This window comes from Haemorhous mexicanus, chromosome 5 (assembly GCF_027477595.1).
Source record: "Haemorhous mexicanus isolate bHaeMex1 chromosome 5, bHaeMex1.pri, whole genome shotgun sequence".
In the NCBI taxonomy this organism is placed as follows: Eukaryota; Metazoa; Chordata; class Aves; order Passeriformes; family Fringillidae; genus Haemorhous; species Haemorhous mexicanus.
The window spans coordinates 40070005-40097641 of record NC_082345.1 but is presented as its reverse complement, the minus strand read 5'-3'; the positions used below and the strand labels follow the sequence as shown (position 1 = coordinate 40097641).

General features: G+C 37.9%; 1 protein-coding gene across 1 annotated transcript in view; it reads left to right on the top strand.

Moving 5' to 3' along the window:
* TRHDE (thyrotropin releasing hormone degrading enzyme) overlaps positions 1 to 27637 on the top strand; it is a 209419-nt gene that overhangs the window by 107123 nt on the left and 74659 nt on the right. Inside the window, exons 7-9 of the mRNA XM_059846904.1 lie at positions 5670 to 5735; positions 23212 to 23277; positions 25617 to 25804. Coding sequence (XP_059702887.1) covers positions 5670 to 5735; positions 23212 to 23277; positions 25617 to 25804 — 320 coding nt within the window. The remainder of the gene's footprint in view (positions 1 to 5669; positions 5736 to 23211; positions 23278 to 25616; positions 25805 to 27637) is intronic.

The window sequence follows — 27637 nt, the reverse complement described above, 5'->3', positions numbered from 1 at the left end:
TTTTAATGTTGTTTTGTAATTTGCAGGGTAAAATATCTTCAGAGAGATTGATGTCATCTCACTTGAGATGATCACCATGTAGACACCTGCAACTGAGTAGCCCCCCATCTCCCAGTATCATCAGTGAAGATAAACAGGCATCTTTAGGGTGAAAGTCATCTGTCCTATTTTAGATGCATGTATTTGGATGATTCAGGATGAAATGAAGTGCTTGCTTCTCTCTCCTTTGCCTTTAAAGGAGGTCTAGGCAGCTGCCTCAGCTTTGTACAACTGAGTAAGCATCACTTAGCTACAATGTAGGTATTTGCAGTCAGATGAATCTCAATCCTATGGTAAAAACAATACAAAAACAATGAAGCACACAAAAGCACAGCTGAAAAGAAAAAGAAGTTGATATTGAAGGAAAAAATGAAAAATTTTGTGGAAAGGAGGATGGAAAAGCTGTGTGTTTTCCAGGTCATCTTATTATGATCTCTTTTCCTTCCCCGACTCTAATGCATTTTCAGAACAATCAATTATTTTTCCCTTACAAAGTAAATCAGCTGTTAGTTTGCGGTTTCTGGTTTGTGTTTCTGACATTTTTCTCACATGAGAACTTTTTAGAATAATGACATAATTTTTGGTTCTTCAAAGAATAATGCTGAAGGAGTTTCTAGCTTATTTGTCTCTCTTCACGTATGACCTCTTGTCCCTGCCTCTTGCCTTCTGCATAACCCTATGTGCTGGTTTGCTGATTTTTATATTGTTCCCTTCCATGCAACTGCTTCACCAGTTCTTTATTTCAAGTGCTCTTTGCTTTCTGTTCAGTCGAGAGCATCTACCTTCAGCTAACAGGCACTCTGCCCTCTCTCCAGGGCCTTCTGTTGAATACCTACCCTTGCTAGTCTTCTTATGTAAAAGTATGGTGTGTAGAATAAAGTGAGATAGGATTTTTGTTATTTGACTGTATGTTTGAAAGGATCACACCAGTTTTGTACCCCCACAATTCAGGAGTTCCCCCAGAACAGGGAATCAGTCTCTGTATGGTCTTTTTGGACAGTGCAGTTGAATGAATCTCACTGCACTTTAGGTGTCTGCGGCACAGATGTGTACATACGAGCTAGTCACTCAAGTCTGCTTTTGGAGTGAATTACAAGAGATGGATGCTTTTAGAGTACAATTCCCCCGATCTGAGGTTTACTTTAAGATTAGATAAAGTGCATCCAGAGGTGACTTGTAAAGCCCAACGACTGTAAGGGAAGTCTAAACAACTAAAGTGATTATAGTCACAGGTGCTACAAATACTTGCATTGCAACAAGTCTGTCATTTCCTGTGTGGCTCTGTCACAGTACTGTATTGTAGTAGTTATGTTTTTGTGGGTTCATACATAAGACTTAGTTTGTTTCCTGTTAAATAAAATTCCATTTGGTACTAATCTTTTGTATTAAAAAACTTTTACAAGATGCAAGTTGCAAGTGAAACGATTAATTAAGGAATTTCAAGTATAATAAAATTGAGATATTCAATAAGTTGTAGAATTAAATTGACTTACAGTAATTGTGATCTGTAATGACTTAAGAGGATCAAGATGTAGGACTGGATCTTTAAAAATTAGTTAAAACTAATCTGGGATCAAGGATGCAATCACATTATTTTATGTTGGCATGGATGGAGTGAATTAGACTACATGGAGAGAATTAGACTGAAAACCTTAGCTTGGCTCTGCATTTTGTAGATTTCAAAGACATGTTCAGTTTGCATACAAAGGAATTCTTCTCCTAAGTTTGGTTATGGATCATCTTTACCATGTTGTGAGTATACAAGTTTCTTCAGGGGAAGAAAGTGCATAAACTTCCATCCCTTCAGGCAGTGCTGGCTAACTGTCCATGAGTGAGCCTTTTCCCAAGAGCACTTTGCAAAAAAGAGCTGTATCTACCTACTTTCCATGAAGTAGCCAACATATTCTACTTTCCTTTCCTATAGCAGTGGAATATCAATGCTGAGGCTGAGAAAGCTTCAACTGTATCATCGGTTATACAAGGATCTGGGTGAGCTTTGGCAAGTGATTTCACTAGAGCGTGTCACAGTTTCCTTTTAATTTGCAGAAAATTGGCGTTAATCTTAGTGAGCACCTGTGAGATCTGCTAATGAGCAGTGCTTCACCAGACCCAGGTAGTGCCATTAATCATTGGATGAATAACTAGTGTATTCGTCTGGGTAGACAAATTAAGATAGGGTACAATGGCTTAAGGCAAGTCAGATTGTACACTGACAGGAACTAGGTATGTTTTTTGAATGGGAAAGAATTGCTTTCCACTAGACCTCTTAAACCCGTGTGCTTTACCTCTTGACAAGGTACTGAGTCGTCCACTGCCTGGAGGAAAGCACTTAAATCATCAATAAACAGTCATTCTGCCCAGCAGGAGAGGCAAGTTCGCTTCTCAAGACATCCTGTGTTCCTCTGTTGGACAAAGGTTGGCGGAACAGAAGTGGCTCTGAGAGTGAAGTGGGGAGCAGGCTCCTTGCATGTCAGGGTGTTCGGAGATTGATGCTGATAGGTTCCAAAGGGCATCTCCTGCAGCGGGACAGATTTGTTGGGATTTTTTGGTCAAGAAGCTTTTGGAAGTTATGGCAGCATAAGTCCTCTGGACTCCATCTATGTATTCTGTTTTTCCTGTAACTGAACTTACTGCACATACCCTCTGTGCCTCCCACAACCCTCTGTTTAGGGTCATCTTCTAAGCTTCTCCTTTTGGTGAGCCACTCTTCATGCTCTCTATACCTCTTGCTTTTTATCCTTCTGCCTGCAAACCTGTTTTGCTTCCTCCCTAGTCAGATTGCCAGTGTTTGCTGCCTTATCCTGCTCTGCTTTCCAGAGCAGTGATCATTGGGAGAGCTTCTGTGCTTCTTATGAATTATCATTGTTCTCTGTTCTGCCTACTTGTAAAAGTTCAGGAAAGGTGAAATGAATGGTTTCCTCCCATTTCTTTTCCCTCTACACCAAGGGCTTCATTTGCCCTTGTTTCTTCTCCCATCTCTTGAAGACACTTTTCCCCTGTTAAGGTTCTCTTGCTTTTTTGAATCCATTCCCTTCCTGAAACACGTCAAGAAAGCATTTGCTTTCCCTGAGTGGGGAACATGGCAGTACTGTGACAAACCTATTGTTCTGCAAGCTCTAAGTAGGGTTTCTGATTTTCCTGAAGATATTTAATTGGTAGAAGATATTTCCAAAGCAGCTGTGAAAAGAGATCTATCTTGAAAGATTAGTCCTGCCTTTGTGCCTTGACTCTCCATTCAGTTTTTGCTTGCTGTTTTATTTTGTTTGCTGTATAATGGCCAGTCATCCAACATGTGTCTAAATATTACCTGTGAGGCGAATTCTGTAATTTCTTTACATGTACATGATAGTTCTTGGTCTCTGGGTAGAAAAAAAGACTCTATGGGCAAGATAATATGGAACTATTAGTTTGCTTACTTTTTACAGAAGTCAGTAGAGTCAAGGTGCTTCTATAAATATATACTTTTGTTACTATGTGAAGTTTAAACTGTGAGGAAGAAACCAGGGCATCCTGGAATACTAAATAGTGAGTAGCAAAAAGGATGTGTGATGAATGGAAAAATGTCATCTTGTTGAGGATTTTGTCTGATATGTTTTATGGGTTTTTTGTTTCTGCTACAGATGTTTTGGATTGCCCTGACCAATTTACTTTCAGAATAAGTAGGATTTACCTATTTATGAGATTTTAAAAAAATCTTCTGTTTATGTGCCTAAACAGATTTATCTGCTGTTTATCTGCTTTAATGTCCCTGAGAACTACACTCAGGCTGTTTCCCTAGTAACATAAGGGCAATAATGTTTCCTGACCTATGGTATTGTCTGCTCAGGTAATAATCTGTTTTCAAAGGTGTTACTTCCTAGTCTGCAATGTGTTCCAGACATGATTTGTCTTCCAGTAAGATTATATAGCCCCATAACAACATATCCTAGTGTTAATAATGCAAAAATCATGTTTTGGTTTATTCACTATTCAATTCCTAAAAGCAGCTCAGTTACTCTGCAACCTATATAATGTTTGTTTTTGCTGTCTATATGAAGGACTTGTGTTTTCTTACAACTTGCTAATAATCTACAAATATTATGGATTTCTGTCATTATTTCATGTGTTTATTACAGATCCATTCAGTACTTAAAAATAGTCACAATATAAAAAAATCAGTGGAACATGTGTAAAATGATCTCAAAATTGGACAACAGTTAAATTTCCAAACTATCCTGAACTTTAATTTAGCAGGAAAAGACATAAAGTCTTGTTTTGAAAGCTGAAGCTAGAAAAATTCAAGTAAGTGAAACTGGATATCTTCCAATTAGTAAAAAGGTGTGTAGTTTCACTGTGAGAATAAATATTAGTTGTGTAATATTAGTTAGATAGTCCTCTGAAACATTATTCTGATCTTTTCTAAAATAGGAAGAGAAGCCATAAGTTTTTTTGCCTAAATTACTAAATTAATGCAGAATAAATGTTATCAAAGTCCTTTTGGCTTTAGAATCTGTAAATTTTTGAACCTATGTAATGTTCCTGTTTTCATTATTGTCTGATTGAGTGTTAACCTAATTCCTGGACCTTCATCTCTAGATGAGGTGGTTGAGTTCTAGCATCATGTTTTCTTAAAGCCTTTAATTAATGGATTCGAAATCACAAGTCCGCCCTCTGGTATGGTGGTCAGTACTAAGTATAACATTTAAATATTGGGACTGGAAGACTGGTTGTCTTGAAATTATATTGTAAAGTGGGATGTTATAACTAAATGATCACATCAGATCTGCAAAGTTATTTCTGCTTGAAATAGAGCACTTGTGCGAAGGGAAAATACACAGCAACAGTGTAGATGTGTATTTCTAGCAGTTTCTGAGAGTGTGTGAGAAAACACAAAAAGGATGCTTAAAAAAAGCTGTTCTTGCAAGTACCTGTCTGTGTCTTGCAGTAAGTACTGGGATTTAGAATCACTTGTCTTTTAGATCTCTATGCTTTGCCTGAATAGGAAGAGGCTAAGAACTGCTATAAGTAGAGAAAGAGTGCTATACAAGTACTTAACTCTTTGCATGATAGTCTGGAAAATAACCTGACTATTAATAAGTCAAATATATATATATATATATATCCACATCTTATAAAATTCTAATGAAAATTATTCACTTTTAGTAACCAGATCTCGAAGGCTGTTACAAAGGGAAAGTAGTATCACTGCATCCTGATGTACAATAGTGTAATGGAGATAAAAGTATAATGAATAATCACTGAGGTAGAATTTGCAGCTGACACTATTTCTTTGCTCTCAATTAAAACTGGGCCTTTATGTTGAGTGCACAGAAGGGTTGGGGTCAGTCACCTGTGGAACTGACACATGCATGCTCCAGCAGTGGGGAGAGTGTGTTGTTTGACCTGCACCTTATTCAACATATGGGGCAAGATATTAATACTTATTAACACTTAATATGACTTTGCCTCCTCACTTTTCCTAGTAAGCATTTGCATTATCTTCTCTCTTTCGTTCTAGCACAAATGAAGATTGTATAAGTTACAGGTTTCAGGCATATTAGTGTTGGGTGGAAATGCCTGCTTCTGAGTGTATTTATTGTGTTATATTGGAATTCAAAACTGGTAACTTTTTTCTCTATTATTTCCCATAGGGTGCAGCTCTGATTCGAATGTTGGCTAGCTTTATGGGTCACTCTGTGTTTCAAATGGGCTTACAAGTAAGTAAAGGCATTTCCACCTTTGTGTAGATATGTATTTCTGGCAGTTTCTCTTGCTCTCTCTTTTTTCTTTTGAAGCTATGTTTGCATCAATTTCTGGAAATGTTTCTTTACTTTAGGACCTGAGGTACCACCATGTCCCTGAAGCTGAATTTGATTGAAGATGCAGGTTCACCTATATTTCTTGATGTATGAAGTGATTGTACTTCAACAGGCATACAGTTTTGTGTAGAGTGCCATATAAAAGTCACTTTATCCATGTGACAAATATCTGAAGGACTAACTGAGGAAGTAGCTACTTCTCTTCACCTGCGTTTGACTGCTGGTCTAACAAATAATAACAGTATAAGCCAGCTGGAAAATAAACAGCCCTGAAATGAATAATGCTTTTCAGATAAATATTTTGCCATGCCTTCCGCCGTAGCAAAATCCTTGAGCTTTATTTTTACCTTTAATAAGCATGGAGTGCTCTTTGCCTTAACAATGTTTTGAAAACTCACTCTGTCTTTTAAAAGAAATTTAAAGAGGTAACATTTCTGTAGAAAGAGAAAGAAATTCAATGTGCTGATTACCAAGGATGAACTCCTTTCAGCAATAATTCAGGACGAATGAGTGTTTTGTAAACTATTTAAAAACAAACAAGCCAAAGCATAAAAAACAATGCAATTCCCTCTATTCTACTGAAATCTGCTTGAGTAAATCATGTTACAGGCAGCTGTGATTGATGAATTATGTATGATACAGCCTGCTACTTAGAAGTGTCCTTTAAAGTAAATTGATGTTCACCTGAAATACAATTATGCTAAGTTGGAAGGAGTAATCAATCTTATCTGTTCTTAGTAAGCTTTTCATTTTGAAATTTAAATAAACTATGTCTAGGATCAGGTCATTTTTTAACAGAATAATTCTACCTCTAACCAAAATAAATTGGAAGATAAAATATAAAGCAAAAATTAAATGAATGCATTGGTCATGTCAGAGAGGTATTTTCCATGCGAAGGCAATGAAAGGAAACTTGCTGAGGAAATGCAGCTTTTTGGAGAATTTACAGTACAATCAGGGTTTGTGGCATAACTTACTCATGGGACCAGCTTGATCATTTGCTTAGTTGCAACACCAGGCCAAATCAATTAGATAAATTTCTCCTCCAGATTAGAACTCTTTAAATCAGAAGTTCCCTTCATAAAATCTTGTGTATGTCAAGGGTAAAACCACCATGTCATTTAAGACAGTAAGGCCTTAGTCCAGCAAACTCCATATTCCAGCCAGAAACTTCTGTTTGGATAGATCATTCACAGCAGATTTCAGTAGCACTTTTTCCCAGTGGAGTATGTCACTCAGGGTTTTAGAAAGGAAAAGTTTTAGTGTGTACATCTTAAACCCTGTTTTTCTGTTTTTTTCTACGTTTGCCTGAGAAATACCAGTGTGCAAGTTGTCTTGAAACAGACTGAGAAAAAAGCTCAGATCAAAGAATAGCTATGAAGGGATTAATCATAATTACCATAAAGTTATAATGGAGCTTTGGTTTTTGATTGGAATGGTTTCCTATTATTATTGCTTTTCACTGGTTTGGCTCTAAATAGAAACCATTCTGTTTGCTAATGAAAGTCTATGAAAAATCTAACTGTGAAAATCTGACTAGTACAAGTCTTGGCATCAGTTCAGTAAGAAGATGATGATTTTAACTAAAACCAGTTTGAAATTCAGATAGAGATTTTCCATGTGTATGTTTTCAGGCTGAACAAAATAAAACATAAAGTTCATAAGTTTTTCATAAACTACAAATTACACAATTGGAAATATCTGTCAATCATATAATTTTTGGTATTTTGCAAATCTAACAAAATACTGTTCCTCCACTGTACATTTGGGGAGCTATAGCTTTGCTAATGATAAGAGAAACTGGAGGACTAATTTACCCTTTCTGTCATGCACTGGTTTAGGCATTTAAGCTCTTTAGCTTGGTACCATCACTTGGGTTTTTGAATTATGTTGCCTTGAATCCTGTTTTAATGTGGAATTCTAATATTCAACTTAAATGTCCTTTCTGTAGAATAGCAAAATTGAATATTATGACTATTTATAAATCTCTTCAAATCACAAATATTCTGAAAATGCACATGATGGTTCATTCCTCCTGTGTCATTCTAATGGCTTGCTGAGTAACTGAGTTCTAAAAGACCTCCACAGCCAGTTTTTCCAGGAGAATGCCATGGGAAATGGTGTCAAAGGCTTTAGTAAGTTTAGGCAGACAAAATCCACAGCCTTTCCCTCATCCACAAAGTAGGTCACAGAAGGGGGTCAGGTTGGTCAAACAGGACCTTTCTTACAGCATGCTGGCTGGGCCTGGTGCCCTGGTTGTCTTGCAGCTGCCGAGTGATGGCACTCAGGACAATCTGCTCCGTGACCTTCCCTGGCACTGAGGTCAGGCTGACAGGCCTGTCATTCCTCAGATCATCCTTCCAGCCCTTCTTGTAAGTAGGTGTCACATCGCTCACCTCTGGTTGTCTAGGACTTACCCAGTGAGCCAGAACTACTGGTAAGTGATGGAAAGTGACTTGGTGAGCACTGCTGCCAGCTGCCTCAGGACTCTTGGATGGATCCTGTCCTTCCCAATACACTTCTGTGTATCTAAGTGGTGTACAAGACTGCTGACCACTTTCCCTCAGATGTTTGGTGCTTCAGTTCTGCTCTCTGTCTCTGTTGTCTAGCTCAGGGGGCTGGGTACCCAAAGAACAATTGGTCTTACTATGAAAGACTGAGACCAAGAAGACATTAAGTGCCTCAGCCTTTTCCTCATTCTTTGTCACCATGTTATTCCTCATATTCTGCCAAGAATGGAGATTCTCAGCCCTATTTCTGTTGCTAATATATTTATAGAAACATTTTTAATGTGTTTTACAGCAGTGTCTAGATAAAGTTTTACTTTGGCTTTGACTCTTCAAGTTTTCTGCCTGCATAACCTTGCAATGCCCTTGTAGTCCTCCTGAGCTGCTTGCCCCTTCTTCCAAAGGTCATAAACTTGTTTTTGTTATCTGAGCTCCAGACAAAGCTCTCTGTGCAGCCAGGCTGGTGGTCTTCCCCAATGGCTTGTCTTTCAGCATGTGGGGATGGCCAACTCCAGCACCTTTAGGATTTCTTAAATATGTTCATCATTCCTGGACTCAATTGCTCTTCAGGCAAAAGCCCTAGGGGCTCTCTGAATGAGTGTCATAAACAGGCTGAGGTAGCAGTTCTGCTCACCCCTCTCCTAATTTCTCCAAGAATTGAAACTCCATCATTTCATAATTGCTGAGCCCAAGATGCCCTCCAATCATCACATCACCCACCTATCTTTGTTCACAAACAAGAGCTCCTGCAGGGCAACTTTTTTAGTTGTTTTGCTCAGCAACTGTGTCTAGAAGTTAACTTCCACACACTCCAGAAACCTCTCTGTTGTTACCTCTCCACTCTATTATGTTTCCAGTATTATTTTGATTCTTTTTAGTGTATTAGCTATGTCCTTAAGTGCTTAACAGATGATAAAAAAGAGTAATTCTGAGGTCTTATTAAAGTAGCATAAACAAAAATGAGTAGTTCTTTATTTGTGTTTGCATTGTTTGTGGTCTCATCCAAATCAAGGCATGATTCATTGTCTTATTAAGAGCTAAAGAATTAGAGCTTTAATATAAGAGACTACAATAGATAAGGTGTAACTTTGGGTTAAGGAGAGGAGAAAAAAAGGTTTAGAACAAGAAGCAAATAGGATTGCTACCTTATTTGTTAGTTGCTTGTTTTTTCTTATTCATTGGCATGTGAACTTTTTGAAGAGCAAGTGGAGACAGGCTGGGGGTGAAAAATCCCTTATTTGCCAAAGAAAACAGTCAATTGTATTAAAAAGAAAAGAAAAGTTGATGGAGGAGAATGAGGTTCTTTGGTGGATATTTTTTACCAATAAATATGATCTGAAGGAGATGTACAAATGTGCATGTGATCTGTAACAGTTCAGCAAACTGTTCTGTTAAGGAGTCTGCAAGGAAGTAGAATTCTGGTAGAAGTGCTCATTTTTACAGTATAGATGTCTTTGTAGGGATTCATATCTGTCAAGAATAACTGGACTGTTCCTATGATGGGAAATATACTTGAAAGAGCATTTGATTATAGTGTGGCAGTTCCACAATAAAGCTGCATCCAAGAGACTAGTGAAGGTAGGATATTTGAAAAGCCCTTCAAAGATATATTGTCTTAAATCATATGGCATTTCAAACAGGAGATTTAGTCACAGATGGAACATTCTCACTGTAGCACTCTGTAGACAAAAGCAAAAGAGAATGTATTTCTATTGGCTGTAATGAATAATTGAATAATGACAGTAGTAGCCACAGCTGGTAACACTTGCATATGAGAAAGTTACAGCTATTATTTTTGTAGAAAATGTCTAATAAATCCTTCCTTCTCACAGCAGGTGATTTATGTCTTTTTAAAAGTTCTGGCATATTTCATGATGTGCAGTTTCTTATGCTCCAGGAAAATTCAAGAAGTGCACATTACTGAATGTCAGTACTCTTCTTACAAAATGGTGTTGCTTTTCAGTCAAAAAGCTATTAATCAGGTGAGAAGGTGGTTAGAATATGAAGAGGCTTGGTCAGCACCACTTGCTCTGATTATGTTTCTGAACTGCATGGATTGATGGAGGTAGAAGCCATAAGTTGGCTTTATCATTCTGTCATCTCTCAGGGTGGTAATATGCAATATGATACTAAGTCTGTGTGAGATTTTCTTCTGTAGGCTGTTGTTACAACTCTGTGCTTGAAATAGGTGGTTTCTTACATGTCTGGTGTCACTGGATTGCATTTCTGGGAAGATTTTGCTTTGTTATGACAACGCATCTCTTCAAGTAATCAGTGCTTGGTTTTTATTTTTTTCAAATTAAATAGAGAGAGAAATACCAGTGATTTGAATGTCTGGTAGATGTGTTTTAAAAGGCACCTCCAGTGCTGTAATGAGATATTTCTGCACTGGTTTATTTTCTTATATTTGGTTTGATTATTTTGGAGCTTCATCTCTATTACTGTACGTTTGTCAACACTGCATTTCATTTGCTGTGTGACAGCTCATTGATCAGATAGATCTGTATCCTTTTGAACTTCACTTGCTGCTATGTATGTGTTCATCACTCACTCTGATTTAGTGCATCATCAGCAGTTTGAATTAGTTACTGTAGGAATCTCTGCTTCTGAGATAAATTAACTACTTTTTTGGCTTCGCATTGTACATTTGGAAGAATTTTCATACAGTGCTTTGGATAGATACTCTCTCTTTTGGTGCTGTAGAATGGCCACTGTATTGAAACAGATTAGTCAGCCTTTCACAGGAGCTGTCTGAAGAAGTGTGGTATTCAGGCTATTAAATACAGCAAGGTTCAGATTTCAGTCACCTCCTGGTATCATATTGCGGGCTGTTTAAACTTCCTTTCATCTGCACTGCTTTTTCCTGTTTTTAAGACACCTACCATGTGCATGAAATAGTAATGCATGAAATAGTTTCATCTATTTCCATGGTATTATATGATAATCTATTTTTTACTTAGTCTATTAAACAGTGTACCCATGTAATATCTATTTATTCCATCTTTATTACCAATTCATAATAGTTAGTTATTTGCTGTCTTTAATGAGACATCATTAGAGACTTATTTAAAAGAGTTTTCTGTAAAAACATAAAAAATCTGCAATGATAAACAAAAAACCAGACATCTTAGGATCAAGGTCAGTGAAGCAGTAAACTGCAATTCTGCCTGCAGATCAGCAATGCACATGGAACTACTTGGAGTCTTTTTTTGCTCAGTCAAAGGATGCAACTTTTGCCACCCCGGAGGAGCGTCTTTCCATCTACAGTACCTCTGGTGTTGCAGCTGGAGTATTTACTAGATGTTGAGTAAAGTACTTTTCAGCTGATTCTGCACCCACCTCCTCTGGTTTAGAAAAGCAGAGTGTATGACCTTAGTGAACATCAAAGTATCACCATGGATGTTCTGGCAATTAACTGTCTGAGGTAGTTGCTACCAATCCCTCTATCTGAGAATTGTCAACTGGAGAACTTGAGCATGTTGAAGGGAGGACTTCAGAAATCAAAGGAAATCTCACAGGAGCTGACATCACTGTTTTCTGCAGTGCATTTCATATGAGATTGTTTGCATCTTTCACCTGTTTTGCCCCCTCAGCATTTCTTCTGCTTCCAATTTACATCACTCTGGATTTTAGTTTACATTTGTTAAATGAATTCAGCGTTATGGACTGAATTCCTATCACTTTTTCCACTTTGACTTACACAGGTCAGTAAAAGACAGTAGGTCAGTTTCTTGCATAAGAAACTTCCATAAGTTGTTGTGTCACAATATTTTTTTCCTTTGAAAATTTTAAAGACTTTTAGCGTAGTAAGGGCCAGACTTGGGTATCACGCAAAAAATGATAATTCTTCCTCTAACTCCAAGAGTATTTGAGTATACTGTGTGTAGCAAAATGATAATGCTTAACGGAGAATTGTGTTGGAAGTTGCATAATTTAAATATAAATTTTTTGAGAAATGCTAAAGTTAATTTTATTTTTCCATTCTTTTTTTTTTCCTCTGTGTGCACCTTTACCAGGTTTTTTAATTATGCAAGTACCCAGTGTTTTCTACATAAGACAATGCCTGATTCAGTTCACAAGGTGGACCATGCTAACTGAATTGTTCTTCTGTTCAATAGTTTCATATACTTTTCATTTGCTTTGCAGCCCAGTTCCTAGTTGCTACATTTAATTTTCTTAAATATCATCCAGTGTGGTATCAGGGTGCATCACCAACAGTTAATGCAGAGGACAGAAACCTCATAGGGAAGAAAGACATGGTGCTAGGGTGGAGATCTAGGCACAGAGAAATTGAAGTTAAAATTTGCATAGGTGTGAAGTATGCAAAACTCCCAAGTCTTAGCACTTAGGGATCAGAAGAGTTTATGTGTTCAAAGCACAGCTTCCACTGGCATCATTGTTAACTGTGTGGCTGCTGCTCTGCCTGTGAAGACACCAAGGTGGGCCTCCAGAAAATATTGATCATTCAACTAATATTTCTTTAAAGAGATTAATGAGAATGTACATCTGAAGGGAAATTGGACCAATGTGAGTAAAATGAAAAAGAGCCATGAAATTTGAATATCTGTGTTGAAACCCAAGAAGATACTCTGTTAAAATATTTAGCATTATAAACCACTTCAGATATTCAGAACAGATATTACATCGGGATCAGTCACAGAGTCCAGCTCTGCTACAAATGAGACCACAGTGCTGTCCTGATGTGCAACAAGCTGATCCACAGACACAGTGAGGGTATTTGGTTTATCTACAGTTCTAGAGTTTAGCTATTACCTTTTTGAAAGCAGAACATTGGCAAGGCTGAACATAATGCACCCACAGTATTAGCAGCCACACATCATGTGTGCTGGTGGTTTTTGCCTCATATAGTATTGGTGTTCTGCAAAGGGAGCTTCTTCCTGAAATGGTGCACTAGCAGAATATTCCTGTTTGGTTATATTATCTCCTTTCCACCCTTCTGCTCTGCTTTGTGTTCCTGGAGCATTTGGATCAGGCAGTTGTGTTCCCCAGTTGTTGGGGGTTGACAGGAGAAGGAAGACATGGGCTCTTCTCTTTCTGCTTCAGGGCCTGAGTCTCCCTCTGAGTGTAAGCAGCTGTGAGCTGTTGGTGCAGGGAGAGAGAGGGTCTCTGTTGCTGCTGGGATATCTAAAATGATCAGGGCTAGGATAAAGCATTTTCCTGAAACAAGATCATTTTCTTTCTGACCTTTAGAGCTATGCTCCAGTGCATGGGGATAGCAGAGGAAAGGACATACAGATTAAAAAAAAAAGTAAATTGTGATATTTTTCAGTACTTTCTGGTGTTTACTAAAATTTTGGAGAAGAATTAAGTCTAAGATGGACTCTTTGAAGCCAGGATTTCAGTTCACACAGCTACACTTTGCCCACCATTGCCCACCATTGGAGGTGCAGCAAGGAAGATAAAATGTGGTGAGGGTAGCTGCTGCTGAACCTCTAAAGCCAACAGTGTCCTCAGTGCCTGGCTTCAGAGCAAGGTTATGGATGGTATTGCCTTCATTAGGGGGAGGTCGTGGTGTTCTTCAGCTAGGACAAAATGTTACTTTGCTCTGCTGATAAAGCTTTTACAAAAAGAAAAACAATTAGTATACACACTGTGTATAAACCCAGTTTGTTTTCTTGGAACAGCATTGCCCTTTATGGCAATGTTAGAGTCAGTCATGTTAGTACTATAGCTACTGGTACAGGTACTGCCTAGCTATTCACTTGCTGTGCCTTCAGTGGGCTTCTTTTTGTTGCATATGAAATTCAGTTATGACTGTTTTCTCCTTCATTTTTATTATAGGAATTGTTAAGAGAAAGAGTGATAGGTATGAATTTCCAGATAATGTCAGCAGGCTCAGCAGCTATTTGCAAAAATGCTTTCTTTTGAAATAGAATTACACTGTTTTCCTGATAGCAGCTCAGTGCCAACCTTTCCTCTGTTGCTACCAGGCAGCTCAGTTGATTTTACAGGGCACTGGAAGGGAAGCATCTTGTGCATGATTTTGCTGCTCTTATGCAATCAGAATTTCCATTAGGTCTTTAGAAGTCAGTGGGGATATTTTCAGAACAAATACTGCAGGATTGAATTCCTAGTTAACACATTATATATATTGTAAATAAAATAAATCGATCAATCTACTTCAGTCTAGTGGAGGACATTGAGAAAAAAATATCCTGAATCTGTGCTGGACAAAACATGCTGTTGTGAAAACTTTCTCCTCTCTTTTATAATCTCTTTCTTCTCTTCCTCCTCCCTTTTTCTCTTCTTCCTCTTCCTTTTCCTTTCCCTACATGTATTTAAAGTTAAGTTACTGTGGCTAGGTTAACACACATATCACCAGATGTAAGGGCTAATGATTTTTAAGGTGTCTTCATTTTGGAAAGAAAAGGATGCAGCTCTAGGGACTGAATTGTGTAAAGGTGTTTTGCATAGTGAGAAACATTTGCTCATTGCTTCTCTATTAACTCACTGTTAATGTACAAGTGTTGCAGGTCCTTATGATCTAGACATAGTGACATGATTGCAGTAAGTTTGCTTGATTGGTTTCATAATAAGTAGCAATACTTTTAAGTAGCAAACCTTTTCATAATAAGTAGCAATAACTTCTTTCCAAGTCTGGTGTTTATATAGAGTAAATTTTTACAGAAAAGTACAGCAGAGATCTTTTGCCTGATTAACAATTTTTGGGCATAGTTCAAGTTAATGCAGAGGAATGAGCTGCCAACCTGTCACAATTAGCAGGTGCCATCTAAATATCTCTGGAAAAACTTCCATCTTTTTTTTTTTGTGAACACTAAGAATAAATTTTGAGCAATATGTGGTTTTAGGTTAAAGAGTATTATACAACCAGACAAGACAGAATTAAATGAATGTACAAATTCAGTCAAACATATGCAGCTCGATTTCAGAGAGTGCTTTATTTCTGAAGGATTTGTCCTTAGCTCAGTATTTTAGTACTGCTACCAAATAATACATCAAATACATTTTTCTTTAAAGCCAAACTTCATATACAAGCAGGTTTCTCACTGCACAGCAGATACCGTCAGACTCTGCCACGTGCTAACTTTGCAATCCTTCTAACTGTTCCCTTTGGACTTTGCTTACAAGCTGCTTTGCCACTACTACAGCTGCTGCTGCTGTGTTTCAAAATGGAACTGCCCTCCTCTTCATATTCATAGCTAAAAGGTGAAGTTGAATTTTACAAGGGAAATAAACCTCTCAATTTAATATTTCTGATATTTTATCAAGGATTCTCAGCAAAGCAGGATATATTTTAAAGTGGCTGGAAATTTGCTGGAATACAGATTTTGAATCGGTTTTAGATGCCCCATTTACATTGGGTTCACAGAGTTGCACTACAGAAGGTTATTAATTGAAAAATTGAATTCCTTACAGGCACTTCTATAAGGAATTTTTCTGCTTGTGTTGGAATGAAAATGAAGGGTCATGTTGATTTTAGTTAGCTTATTTCTAATTTATGGTACTGGTTTCTTATCAACAGGCAGTGGGTGGAGCAAAGAAAGCAATCCCATTGACTTAACGATGGCTCTTGCCTGCTTTCTTTTACTGGTTTCTCCTGTATCTCAGCCTGCATATAACAGGGCACAGGTCCTGTCTGGATCTTCTAAATGAATGTTATACTTCAAATACCATGGATGAGATACTCTCAACATTGCCCTAATTTTTATCCCGCAAAATCAATGCTAAAACTCCCATTGGGCCTTAGAATGCCAGAAGTGTCAGTTCTGCTGAGCTGATTATTGTTAGCATCAATGGGAGTATCATGAATTACAAAGGAAAAAGGACAAAGTAAAATGCTATAATTATGTGGCCCATTCAACATCACTGGCTCCAGAGAGAATTAAGATTTATTTCCATGTGTGGTTCCAGTTTCACTTTTTCTGATTAGTAGTTATAGCTTGCTGTTTAGACATAATGATTTAATTGTAGATATTGCATGTTGACTGGATATTTTCCAGTTGCTGCTGGTTTGTCAGCATTATATCACTGTTGTATGTCAAAAAAGTCTAAATGCACCTTTTGGAAATTAGGGGGTGGAATTTCAGGTGGTGTACAGTGATAGGATTCCACTGAGTTTCTTCCCTGAAATAGTGACCCAAAGAGAAGGCAAAATACAGCTGAAGTGAATTTTTGTATGATGGCTTTGAAGTATGTTGCACACCTTTTGGGCTTTTTTTAAACTTCTTTTTACCTATTTGTGAGTTTGAACTAGAAGCTAGCAAAGAAGCTCATGGTAGTAGACATTTTAAACAGGGTAACAAAAGTTCATTCAAAGCTGCCGAAGGTGGGAGTTATAATTGGATTGGTTAAACCTCGTGGTAGCCCCATGTGGACGCTTTAAAAACGGAAGTTAACTGTTATTTCCTTTCTTTGATTTATGATAGTGTTTTTATTATTATTTTGAGCTTCTGAGTTTAGCCTACTTCAGTTTTGAATGCAGTGTCCACACATAGTTTCTAACGAAGGTTAACTAATTCACTATAAAAATTAGCTTATTGATGAGAAATGACACTACCAACTGTTACTTAAACGTTTGAAAAGAGCATTTGAGCATTATTTTTAGAGAAGAACACTTCAGAATGAAATTTTGTTCCCCTTAAATGTGATGCACTGATAATCTTAGCTATATTCTGAAATCTCTACTGTGTATCTTTCTGTCCAGTCTCTTTCATAATACTTGGCACACACTTGGACAGGCCACTAGCTTAGGAAACCACTGTTTTGTTTTCCTCAATGCTGCTTCCAGCTGCTTGTTCTCCTCCATCATGGCCACCCAACACCAGTTCATTTGTACCAGTGGAAGAGTTTGGAGTCCTCCTTAGTAAACTTGATCAAGGAAGGAAGGAAGGGTGTCCTTAGTGGGGAATGTTAAATTCACTCCTATATAGGCCATTTTGGAGGTCTAGTCTGCAAAGTGGCATCAGAAACAGGGGCATGGGTCCAAGGACCAGCAAAGGTTGTGGGACCTGCTTAGTCTGGCCGTACTACTGAAGTATCATCAAACTGTAGCTCAAGGCAGATACAGGTCTGCATTTGATGCTGTGACTGTAACAGATGTGATAATTTTAATACTAGGTAAGGACTACCCACATAATCAGGCCTGCTATCTGCAGGCATTACCTCATACTCCTTCTGTGCTTGCTATTTCAATGTAATTTTGATGCTGCCTTTTCGTTATTTTAAGTTGAAATGGGTTTTTAGTTACTTAAATTCTTGACTTTTGAGTAACTTTATTTTTCATAGGAAGAACATTTTAATGCAGTTATAGATTAAAGTATAGGAAGAAAACAAACATTTTTGATCCTCTGGTAGAAACTATGATAAAAATATATTTTATGACTCTAGTATATTCTGTATGTTGGCAGTTTCTTACTAGACTGCCTGAAAGCAGTTTTGGGCACTTGAGTAAGATGATGTAGAAAGTGAAGCAGTTCTTTGGCTTATTTGTCCAGGAAAAACCTGTTTTCCAGTTTTTTTCTTAGCTGGCATTACAGTAGTGCTTTGACAACTGGTCTGATAACAGCTGTTCTTTCAGTTTGGAGGTAGCTCTGCAGCTTGACTCACTGGTACAAATTAATTCTTGACACAAATAGAGTTAACCCCCAACTAATTTGCCTTACACAGTGTTGACCATGACCAGTAAGGTGAATTTACCTACTCCTTTGTTCCTTGGCTGACTGCCCAGCCAGGAGGGTGATAGCTTCTCTTCCTTATGGCTGTTTCTTCAGGATTAGTCTGTTGTAAAGCTGAAAAATACTGCAAATGTAATTGGCTATTTAAGCTTTTCTATTCAGTAGTCTTCCTCCCTTACAGGAATCTTCAGAGTTTTGTAGTTTTGTAGCTTGCTGGTAGTCCTTTACCACTGTTTCTCACTCCCTCTTGTTTGTTGCTCACCTTTGCGACCATGTGCACTGCTCTCTGACCCTTGCCCAAGCTTTTCTATTTGAATATTAGACAATGCTAATATAATGTGTGACAGCAGATTTGATGTTAGCAGTGTGAAGGAAGGGAGGAAAAAGGGCATGTTATAGTCAGAGTCAGCATCTGTCAGATGGTGTCTGCTGGCTTAAGATTAGGTATATAAATCTCTAGGAAGACAAACACACTGGATTTGATACCTGGAGCCTTAGAGCCTGATTTCTACCTGAAGTAAATGTTTTTATTTGTAGTGTTAAATCTTCAGTGATATACAGCAGTCATGTATAAAACCACTGAACAAGAACATACTGTGGGCCAAAGGGAGGAGGATGTGTTCTGAGGAGTAGGAATGAAATACAAAAAAGGGAGGTAGAAGCAGGTCTGCTTTACCTGAGCCTTGAGAAAAGAGAAACATAGCCACAAGAATTGGAGATGAAAATAGTGTGCTACATTTTCCTCCCTCATATAGTGGAATTTTCCAGTTATCTTTAGGAGAAAAATTAAATTACTCAATCTCAATCTGTTTCAGATCTCAGCATCACTCATGTAAGTCTGGAGCTGTTCCTTCAGCTGAGCAGTCAACTTCATACAGATTAACTGGGAAAGGAATTTAGTCCTAGATTTGATATTTCGGTATCTGTTTATAGATGTAAAATCTCCCCTGAAAATACGGCACATGTTTGGAGACACTCTTCCTTTACACTTGCTTAACTTTTTGGTATTAACTTTTTGGTATTTATCAGTCACTACCTTTTATGAGCATTATCATGTTTGGAGAGTGGGGTAGTTAATTTATTTTGTAACCAAGAGGCTTTGTTAATAGGCAATATTGCAAAGAAATGAAAGACTTTTCCCTTTTAAATAATCTCCTTTTCTTAAAAATATCTAATTCAAGAAAACGTCTGAAAGCTTAATCAGTACAGCATTACTGAAACAATCTTTCAAAATCTTTTTGCATTTTTCACTGTTCCTACTACTGTTCAATCTATCTTCTTCAGTTTACAAGAAACAATTTCAAAGCATTGAGCTTTTTAATTCTTTTTTTGGGGAGGATTAAGATTACTGTTTGATAACATATTATACTGTAGTCTCAGTCTCCTGGGATTTTTGGAAGGATCTTATGTTTTGGTTGTGCAATAAATGGACTTTGTTTTCATGGTAAAGAAAGAGTCAGGATATTTAGTTGTTCATTTATTTATTTATTTACTAAATGTTAAGACTTGCTAAAACATGTTAGAAAACTGCATTGTCTGATTAATTTTTTATTGATAGAGGTGAATGGATCACATGCCATTATTCTTTTTGGCAAAGAGTGACTTCATGTTTTAAAGTGAAAATATTAGGAAGAATATTACAAGAGGATGCGTGCTGAATATGTAAACTCAACTGATTACTTTTGGGTGTGTGTTTTTGATTAATTTTCATGTTGTGACAGAGCTCTAGGGTCCATGAACTCTTCCTACTCTCTTCATGACAAAGAAAAACTTTAGAGGCAGCATTACAATGAAGGAGAATGGAAGAGTTGTAGAAGAGCACTCTTGAGTCTTGAGTTGTTAAAGAGAATTTGCTTGCCATCTTTTGTGCTCACACACACTGTAGGGCTATAGCTGACAGGAAGGTGGCTAGTGCAAATCTTCATGCTTCAGCATACTCCAGTCGATGGAACAGCTTTTGTCAGTGATAGACTTGCAAGTTTATGATGGGAAGCAGCCTTGCAGCCAGATGGTTTTGGGCATATGTGTTTATGAATAAGTGGCTTTAAGTCACTTTGCCTCCTTTGGAGCTGTGCTGAGCACAGCTTAGATTCTGACAGCTGTGTTTTCAGTGTCATCCTCCTTTTCTGTTCTGTGGCTTGCATCTCTGCTCTGTTTGCTTTGGTTTTTCTACTAAATGTACAGGCAAAGGGGTGGCTACTACTCCAGCCCTGGAGAATTACAGTGAATGAGAGCATGTATTCTGCCCCTCTGCAAGCTGCTTAAAATTTAGATATGTGTCCTCAGGAGGAAAACTGGATGATATTCCTGCTTGTTCCGTCCTTAAAATAGTCAAGCAGGGTATGTACAGATCTTTGGCTCCTATTTCCTGATATGTATTTGATGCTGATATGTCTTTTCCTTTTTAAGCTGAATGCCTGTCAATGGAGGAAGAAGTGAGGTTATTCATCTGGAAATGAAAGTTCAGGCAGAGTCAGAAACGATCCAAACTACCTTTGGAGTCAGCAGCTGGGGTGGCAGTATAACTTTGCAACAGAGCTAGGAGTGGTTGGGTGTGGCAGAGTTCTCAGTATAAAAGCTGTACACATTCCATAAAGATCTGTAAAAACATGAGTGGCTTGGGGAGAGTGGGGAACAGCAATGCACTGTGTCTTCTAATGCCAGAAGTAGGAAGCAGCAGATGAATCCAGCAGACAGGCAGGTGTTTGGAACAGGTATCACGCAACAGATCACTGGAGTGAGAAATGCTTTTGCATAAGGTGTTGCAAATGCTGATTTGTTCAGAAAGCAAGCAGCTGAATTCACAGAAGATAACTATTAAGTGCAAGGATACTAATCTGCTTAGGATTTCTGGTGCCGTGAAGTGCTGGATGATGGAAGAGCAGTTGTGGGAGGTACCACTGTATGCTTTTCTAGTTTCATACTGTTTCCAGGTGTTTGCTACTGGTTATTGTTGAAAAATAATTGATGAGGATAGGAATAAGAGGATATTTGATGGGACCTGGTTCAAAAGCCTTTGCCTCTTGTGCCTCTGGAAAGCACACTCAGATTTGAGATTGCAATGTGGGTTTACTACTGAAAGCCTAGGTTGATACACACTGTCACTTAGGACTGCTTTTTGTGCGTGTCTTTGATAACACTCCTAGTTTTATGTTGTGTTTATGCTCTTGATGCAACTTTCATGAAATAAAGACAAAATTGATGATTAGGCTGTATGGTACAAGGATTGTACCAAGACATTGTGTTTCTTATTGTATATTCTTATTTCATGGTAATGGTTAGGATTGCTTTTGTTTTTCTTTGTGAGCTAAACATGTTAGATTGGAGGATAATAAATTTTTAACTGAGTGACAAGCCACGTTTAAACCTCCCAATCTATGTGTTGAGAGGAAAAAAACCAAACAAAACCAAACCCAAAGAAAAGCCAGAAGCATTTAATCTCTGCAGTCTTTCTGAACACGAAATGTTAAAGTCAAATATAATGTCTAATGCTATATTGGTAAACGGATTATTGCCTGGATGAAGTTCTCGAGTGTTCCACCCGTTTTCTTTTGCCCTGTAATGATTCTAACAGCATTTCTCAGAAGGACCAGTATATGCAGCATTTTCTAGTATTGCTTAAAATGTGGATGGTATATCTGTTGTTGTTTATTTACCTTGTCCTACTTTTGTTTATTCCTATTTTAGCTTTTTAATTTGCAATTCAGCTTCTTAACCTTGGAAGCTATTGAATGTTTCACTGTGCCTTAAATGATTCTGTATTTTTAGACAAAATGGAAGCACAGTGTGCTATAGGGGCAGCCTGTATAATATTGTCTTTTTTCTGAGTTAGTCTCATGACATTGTTAAGACTCAGCACTGCATTTAAAGAGTCAGTGTTCTCATTTAGCCTTCTTAGTCTGTGATTAAATGGGAGTTGTTGTTTGTTTCACTATAAGTTGGCTGACAAAAGCTAAATCTGTCACAGGTGCTACAATTTGTGTATCAGAAAATTTGCTTTCCAAATACTAATTATTCCCAAAGTATCTTACTTCACACAAAGCACAGATAACACAGTCAGCAAATTTGTCCTAGTTTTATCATTGTGCAGTAAATTAGGGTTTGTCTTCTACCATTGTGTAAAGTGAAGATGGTAGAAATTCAATTGTAGGAGAACCAGTTGGTGTACAACTCTGATCTGATCTGTGTTTTTCATTTAATTCTCCCAATCAAATGCTTAAAATGTATGTTATTCAAATAATCACTGCTGAATTTCACTTTTGTAACTAAACAAACTGTTGTCAAGGGCCATGGGATAGTGGGAAACACAAGTGTTGTCTCTCCAGAAGTCATTTTAAAAAGCAAGCATTTTATGTGTGAAAGACCTAGACCCAAGCTGGTAATATGCTTAAACTATTAATTTTGGAAGTTATTGTAATATGATGGAAGCTTATTGAGAATTATCTTTCTGGTTGTTATGGTAGAAGAATGGACCTTCAATTATTGAAACTGTGGTGGAATAAGTGAAAGCATTCAGTTTAGAACCTCCTCAGACTGAGTCACAGGTGGCTTGAAAACACACATGTAGGTTCCTGTGCACAAGCATGGAGCTGGATTCCTGTCACATGTCCTCCACTGCTCCCTGCTGTGGAGAGCCTTTGTGGCCTGTGACCTGTGACTTTGTGACCTGTTGCAGCCCTCGTTGCCAGCAGGATGTGTTTTGACACTGGAGGGCCAGGATCTCCCTAGATAAGAGTTTGGAGTTCAGAGGGGCTATTGCTCAGTTAAACATTCTGTAATGAATCCAGCTGTCATCCAAGTATACAAATTTTTGACGCTAGACAAAGCAAAATGACCTGCTAAAATAGCAACTGGAACTGTTTCAGCAGCTTCTCCTTTCATTGCCAAGAATTACCTAGGAACCTTTCCCAAGATTAGACGTGTATTCTAAATATATATATATATTAAAGATATTTAACTTATAGAATGACTTACACAGAAAAGGAAGAGCATTTAATGTTGTAAATGAATTTTTAGCAACAATTTTTGCATTGCAAAGTAGGTTAAGAAACTGTTTATTTATTCCCTTAGTATGAACATATTGTATATTTCTAGATTTCTAACAAATGCAAACATTGATGTGATTTAACTCCTAATAGCAGTGATACACAGCTCTAGTTGTTTGGCCTATGTATTTTAATACTGATTTTTATTTTTATTTCATTTCTGTAGGACTATTTAACCATTCACAAGTATGGCAATGCAGCCAGAAATGATCTCTGGAACACATTGTCAAAGGTAAAATGCTTTAATCTGTTGCACTGAGGGAGAAAAAGGAATTTGCTATGGTGTTTTTCTTGGTGAGATCAGGAGTGAATAATGCATATTGAGATCTTCAAAACACAGAGCAAATATCAAAACTGATGCAAAGAAATTCCATTCGAGTTAATCTGGTGGCAAACTAGGCAACCATATTAAACATATGAGTTCTGCAGCATTTATATTCTTTCTTATATTGGAATATATGAAACACATGAAAGTGCTGAGCTTTGGAATTTCCATCACATGTGTCTGTGATTTTGTATGGAGTTAAGATTTTTGTAAAGGACAAAAATATTAAAGCCTCAAAGTATGATATAAATAGAGAACTATTTACTGTAATATTTGGCATGCTGTAGAGACTTACATATCCAGGCTTGGCTTGAGTTCTAGAACCTGGTCTAGTGCTCCACAATGGCTCATCATTTCTAAGATGAGCAAAGTGTCCCTGAATTTCTCCCCTATGGGACTAGTCTGAGCTAGTCTGAGTCTTCCCCAGAAACAGACTCAGTGGAGGGCAGTGTGGAGTACAGTCAGAGAGTTTTGGCACAGGTACCAGTTCAAGCCATATAAAACATGACAATCTAGTTTTAGCTCCTGACACCAAAACTAGGATTTAGCTGGAGGTCAAGACATCTAGACAAGTAGGTATATACATGTAAACTAGGTGTCCAAGATCCTGTTCTTCTCACTAAGTCCTCAGTTGCTCATTCACAGACTTCTGACAGCTTTTACCTTAATTTATCCTACCTGGCTTCCAGCTGCCACCTGAGAAGCACATCTGTTGTAGATAGAATGTTTCTGAAAGAATGTGTTGAATATTTTAGGACATGTTATTTGACACTAGTGAACAGGAACAACTGGAGTCCCGGAAATCTAGTCAATATAGTCAGCAGAGCTCAGAGGGTAATTCAGTTGGCTAGCCACTACATGATTATTTTATAATAAGCCTGAACCACTGACTGTTGACTAGAGACTTGAGATGATTGTTCAAATATAGGCAACTAGTGCCAGATTAGGTGCAGTAGGATGTTTAAGACATTCATGTGTGTCTAACCAATTTAGCATAAGATACACGGGGAAATCTCTGCTCTTCTGGAGTGGCTGGTAAAGGTCAAATGCCATTATTCACCTACATGTGGGCAACTGAACCAAGTCCTGTGTCTGTACTGACTGCTAATGAGAGTTGAGACAAGTAACATACAGTCAGGCTTTTAAATCTGTGTCTTAATCTGTAGCTGAATGTCACCGCAAGAAATCTTTCTTTCCTTCTTCTGTTGAAGCCTCTGTGACAGTTCTGGCCGATGGGAGGTCAGAGGATTGAATGTTGTCTTGAAAGAACAGCAGAATCTGCAACTAATGAAGTGGAACAAAACTGAGACTGTATTCTGGTCCATAACCACTGTAGCTATACTGTATGCTCATATCTACTCTTGCAGCTAATAATTCTGTTTGCCTCAGTTGTAAATGTATTTGTTGCCAGCCCCTTTGTTCCTAGGGCAGTGCAACTGCAGCTTCAGTTCTGAAGACATCTTCTGCTTGTATTCATCAGAGATTGCTCAGTCTGTGATCTTGGACTGTTCGACAGCTAGGAGCATGTCTGTCGCTGAAGAACAAATGATGCCTCTTTCTCCTCATATGCAGTCTCATAGTGTCTCTTTGTGTTTCAGACGAAAATCCACTTGTAAAACAGCATTTTTATTGACATATGGAATCAAATATGAACACTTTAATCCTCCATGTGCTCTAACAGGTGCCGTTTATGAAGCAGCAGGGGATATCTTGGTATACATAGCCGCACTTTGGACATAAGGGACAGTATTTTCAAATAACTAGTCATTTTGATTTTCAGAACAGAGAAGCCCTATATTTTTAGAAATTAAGGCCATTTAATTATTTAATTAATTAATATGCCTTATTATAAGTGCCAAGATGAACTAACACTGTGTCTTTTTTAACCTTAGCTGGTTAAGAATTGCTACCCCATATTTCTGTGGCTCTTGTTAAAATCCTGTAAAGCAGGTTATTTCTTCTGTTTCAGCAGAAGTACTTGAATGATGTGGAAAACATGACTTTCTGACTGTCACTCTCCTCTCTTGTTAAGATTACTCAACATTTATTTTTAAGATACACAGAGCCTTAAGTTCAATTATGTAGTGTGTGTGTGTTGGGTTTAAGTGTGTGTGTATGTATCTGCATACATGTGTTATGGTTATTTTACCCCCCAAACCAGTTTTGATCCTGGGGACAAAAAAAAAAAAAAGGTTTTACATATTGATACTGCTTCAGTGTATTGAAACTTTTCTTTTTTTTCCAAGGCTTTAAAAAGGGTTGGAAAATCTGTAAATATCCAAGAGGTAATGGATCAGTGGACACTACAGATGGGTTATCCTGTTATCACTATCTTGGGAAATGAAACTACAGACAACATCATAGTCATCTCCCAAGAGCGTTTTGTTTATGATAGTGATACCAAACCCAAGGATCCTGTCCGTGGGGACAACAGGTACTTGTATTTCTCAATTACTATCTTTAAAGATGCTGTAGTTGTTTAAGTGAGTACTTTATATGAGTACTTTTATGCAAATGGCTTTTTTAGAAATCTGAGCTTTGCTTGGGATCAATAGCGTGTGGTGATACTTTAATTTGAACTGTAGTAAAGTTGAGGCTAATTGAAAGAATTGGAAAAAAATGCCTGATTGCATCCTGACAATTCTCTGTGGCTGTGTCTTGCATCACTCATCTATTTACTCCCCTTTTCTTTTGATTTTGTTACATTCCATGAAGTAATTTGGAATGTGATTGGAAGGTCTGATAGTTCTTAAGAAATTCTTTGGGGTGGACCTCTGGACACTCATACACTGAGTAGGCAGATGTAAATATATGTCAGCTACAAACCTTGCTTGACTTGGGAAGGAGTCAGGAGCTGAACTGGACCTCTGTAGAAGGCAGGGGGTTCCAGCTCTCTCATTTTTGGAGGCAGCTGAACTGGTCCTATAGGGACTGTTACACTGGCTGAAATCAGCATCTCTGTCTCTACCCCTTTTCCATTTATTAGATTGTTTAGTTCCTGCTCCCATCTGACTCTGTATGCTTCCTTCATCCCAAAGACAAGCTAACATTCCTGTCTGATCCTGGGGAATCCTCATTGTTTTGTGCTGTTTTGGCATCATTTTTTAAGGCCAAGAATAGCTGTTGCTAGCTGATGCTAGAGAATTTCAAGGTGGCCTTTGAAGTTTCAGTGTTGCCCTGCTCATACTCAGTGTGAAAGAGGGCACACTATCAACCTGGAATATTCAGTGTTTGTCCACTAGATTTAGGTTGTTGAAAAGTAAAATTTAATACAAAATTTTGATTGACATATCCGGAGCTTGTAGAATATTCCTGTTGAGGAAGGCCTAAAATGATGGCAGCATTTACTGGAAAGTGTTTAGAAGTTCATTATCTTTTTTTAGAACATGAATGCTATGGAACTCAAACATGACACAGAGTAAATAGTTGTTTTTCTGGCTGTATTGGAACAACCTAACAGGGCATTAAGCATCTGTCTAAATTCTGGGCTGAAATTAGTTCCTTTGTGAAAAAGAGATTAAACAACTGAATGTGGACTATTGGAAGTGTTCATGACTCACAGCTCTGCAGCAGGAGAGAAATTCTCCCTTCGTCTCTTGAAAATTTCTTTTGTGCAAGTTTATATATGTGTAATGTAATGTGAGTGGATTTTACTACTCAGAACAGCAATTATTATTTCTTTTAATTTACTAAAACAGATACGTTAAGCCTTCTAAGTATTGTAGAGACTTTTAAAAATAGATTTTCTAGGTATTAAGTATTGATTGAAGTAACTGTTACTGTAATGTATGAGTAAAGACTACTGGGTGTGTAAATGATACCAGGTTGTATGGTGAGTTGACCCTGGCTGGATGCCAGGTGCCCACCAAAGCTGTTCTGTCACTGCTTGCCTCAGCTGAGCTGGGGAGAGAAAATATGATGAAAGACTCATGAGCTGAGATAAGGATAGGGAGAGATCACTCAGCAGGTACCATCATAGGAAAAACACTCAAGTTGGAAGGGGTGGGTGGGGGAGAAATTATTACCAATCAAATCAGAGAAAGGTACTGCATAAGTAAACAAAAATCTTAAAACACTTTCCCTGTACCTCTCCCTCTTTGCAGGCTTAACTTCACTCCAGATTTTCTCTACCTGTTCTCCCCAGCAGTGCAGGGGAGCAAAAATGGAGCCTGTGGTCAGTTCATCACATGTCTCTGCCACTCCTTCCTCCAGGTGGAGGGCTTTTACTACAGTGTGGGGTCCCTCCAACAGGAGACAGTCTTCCACA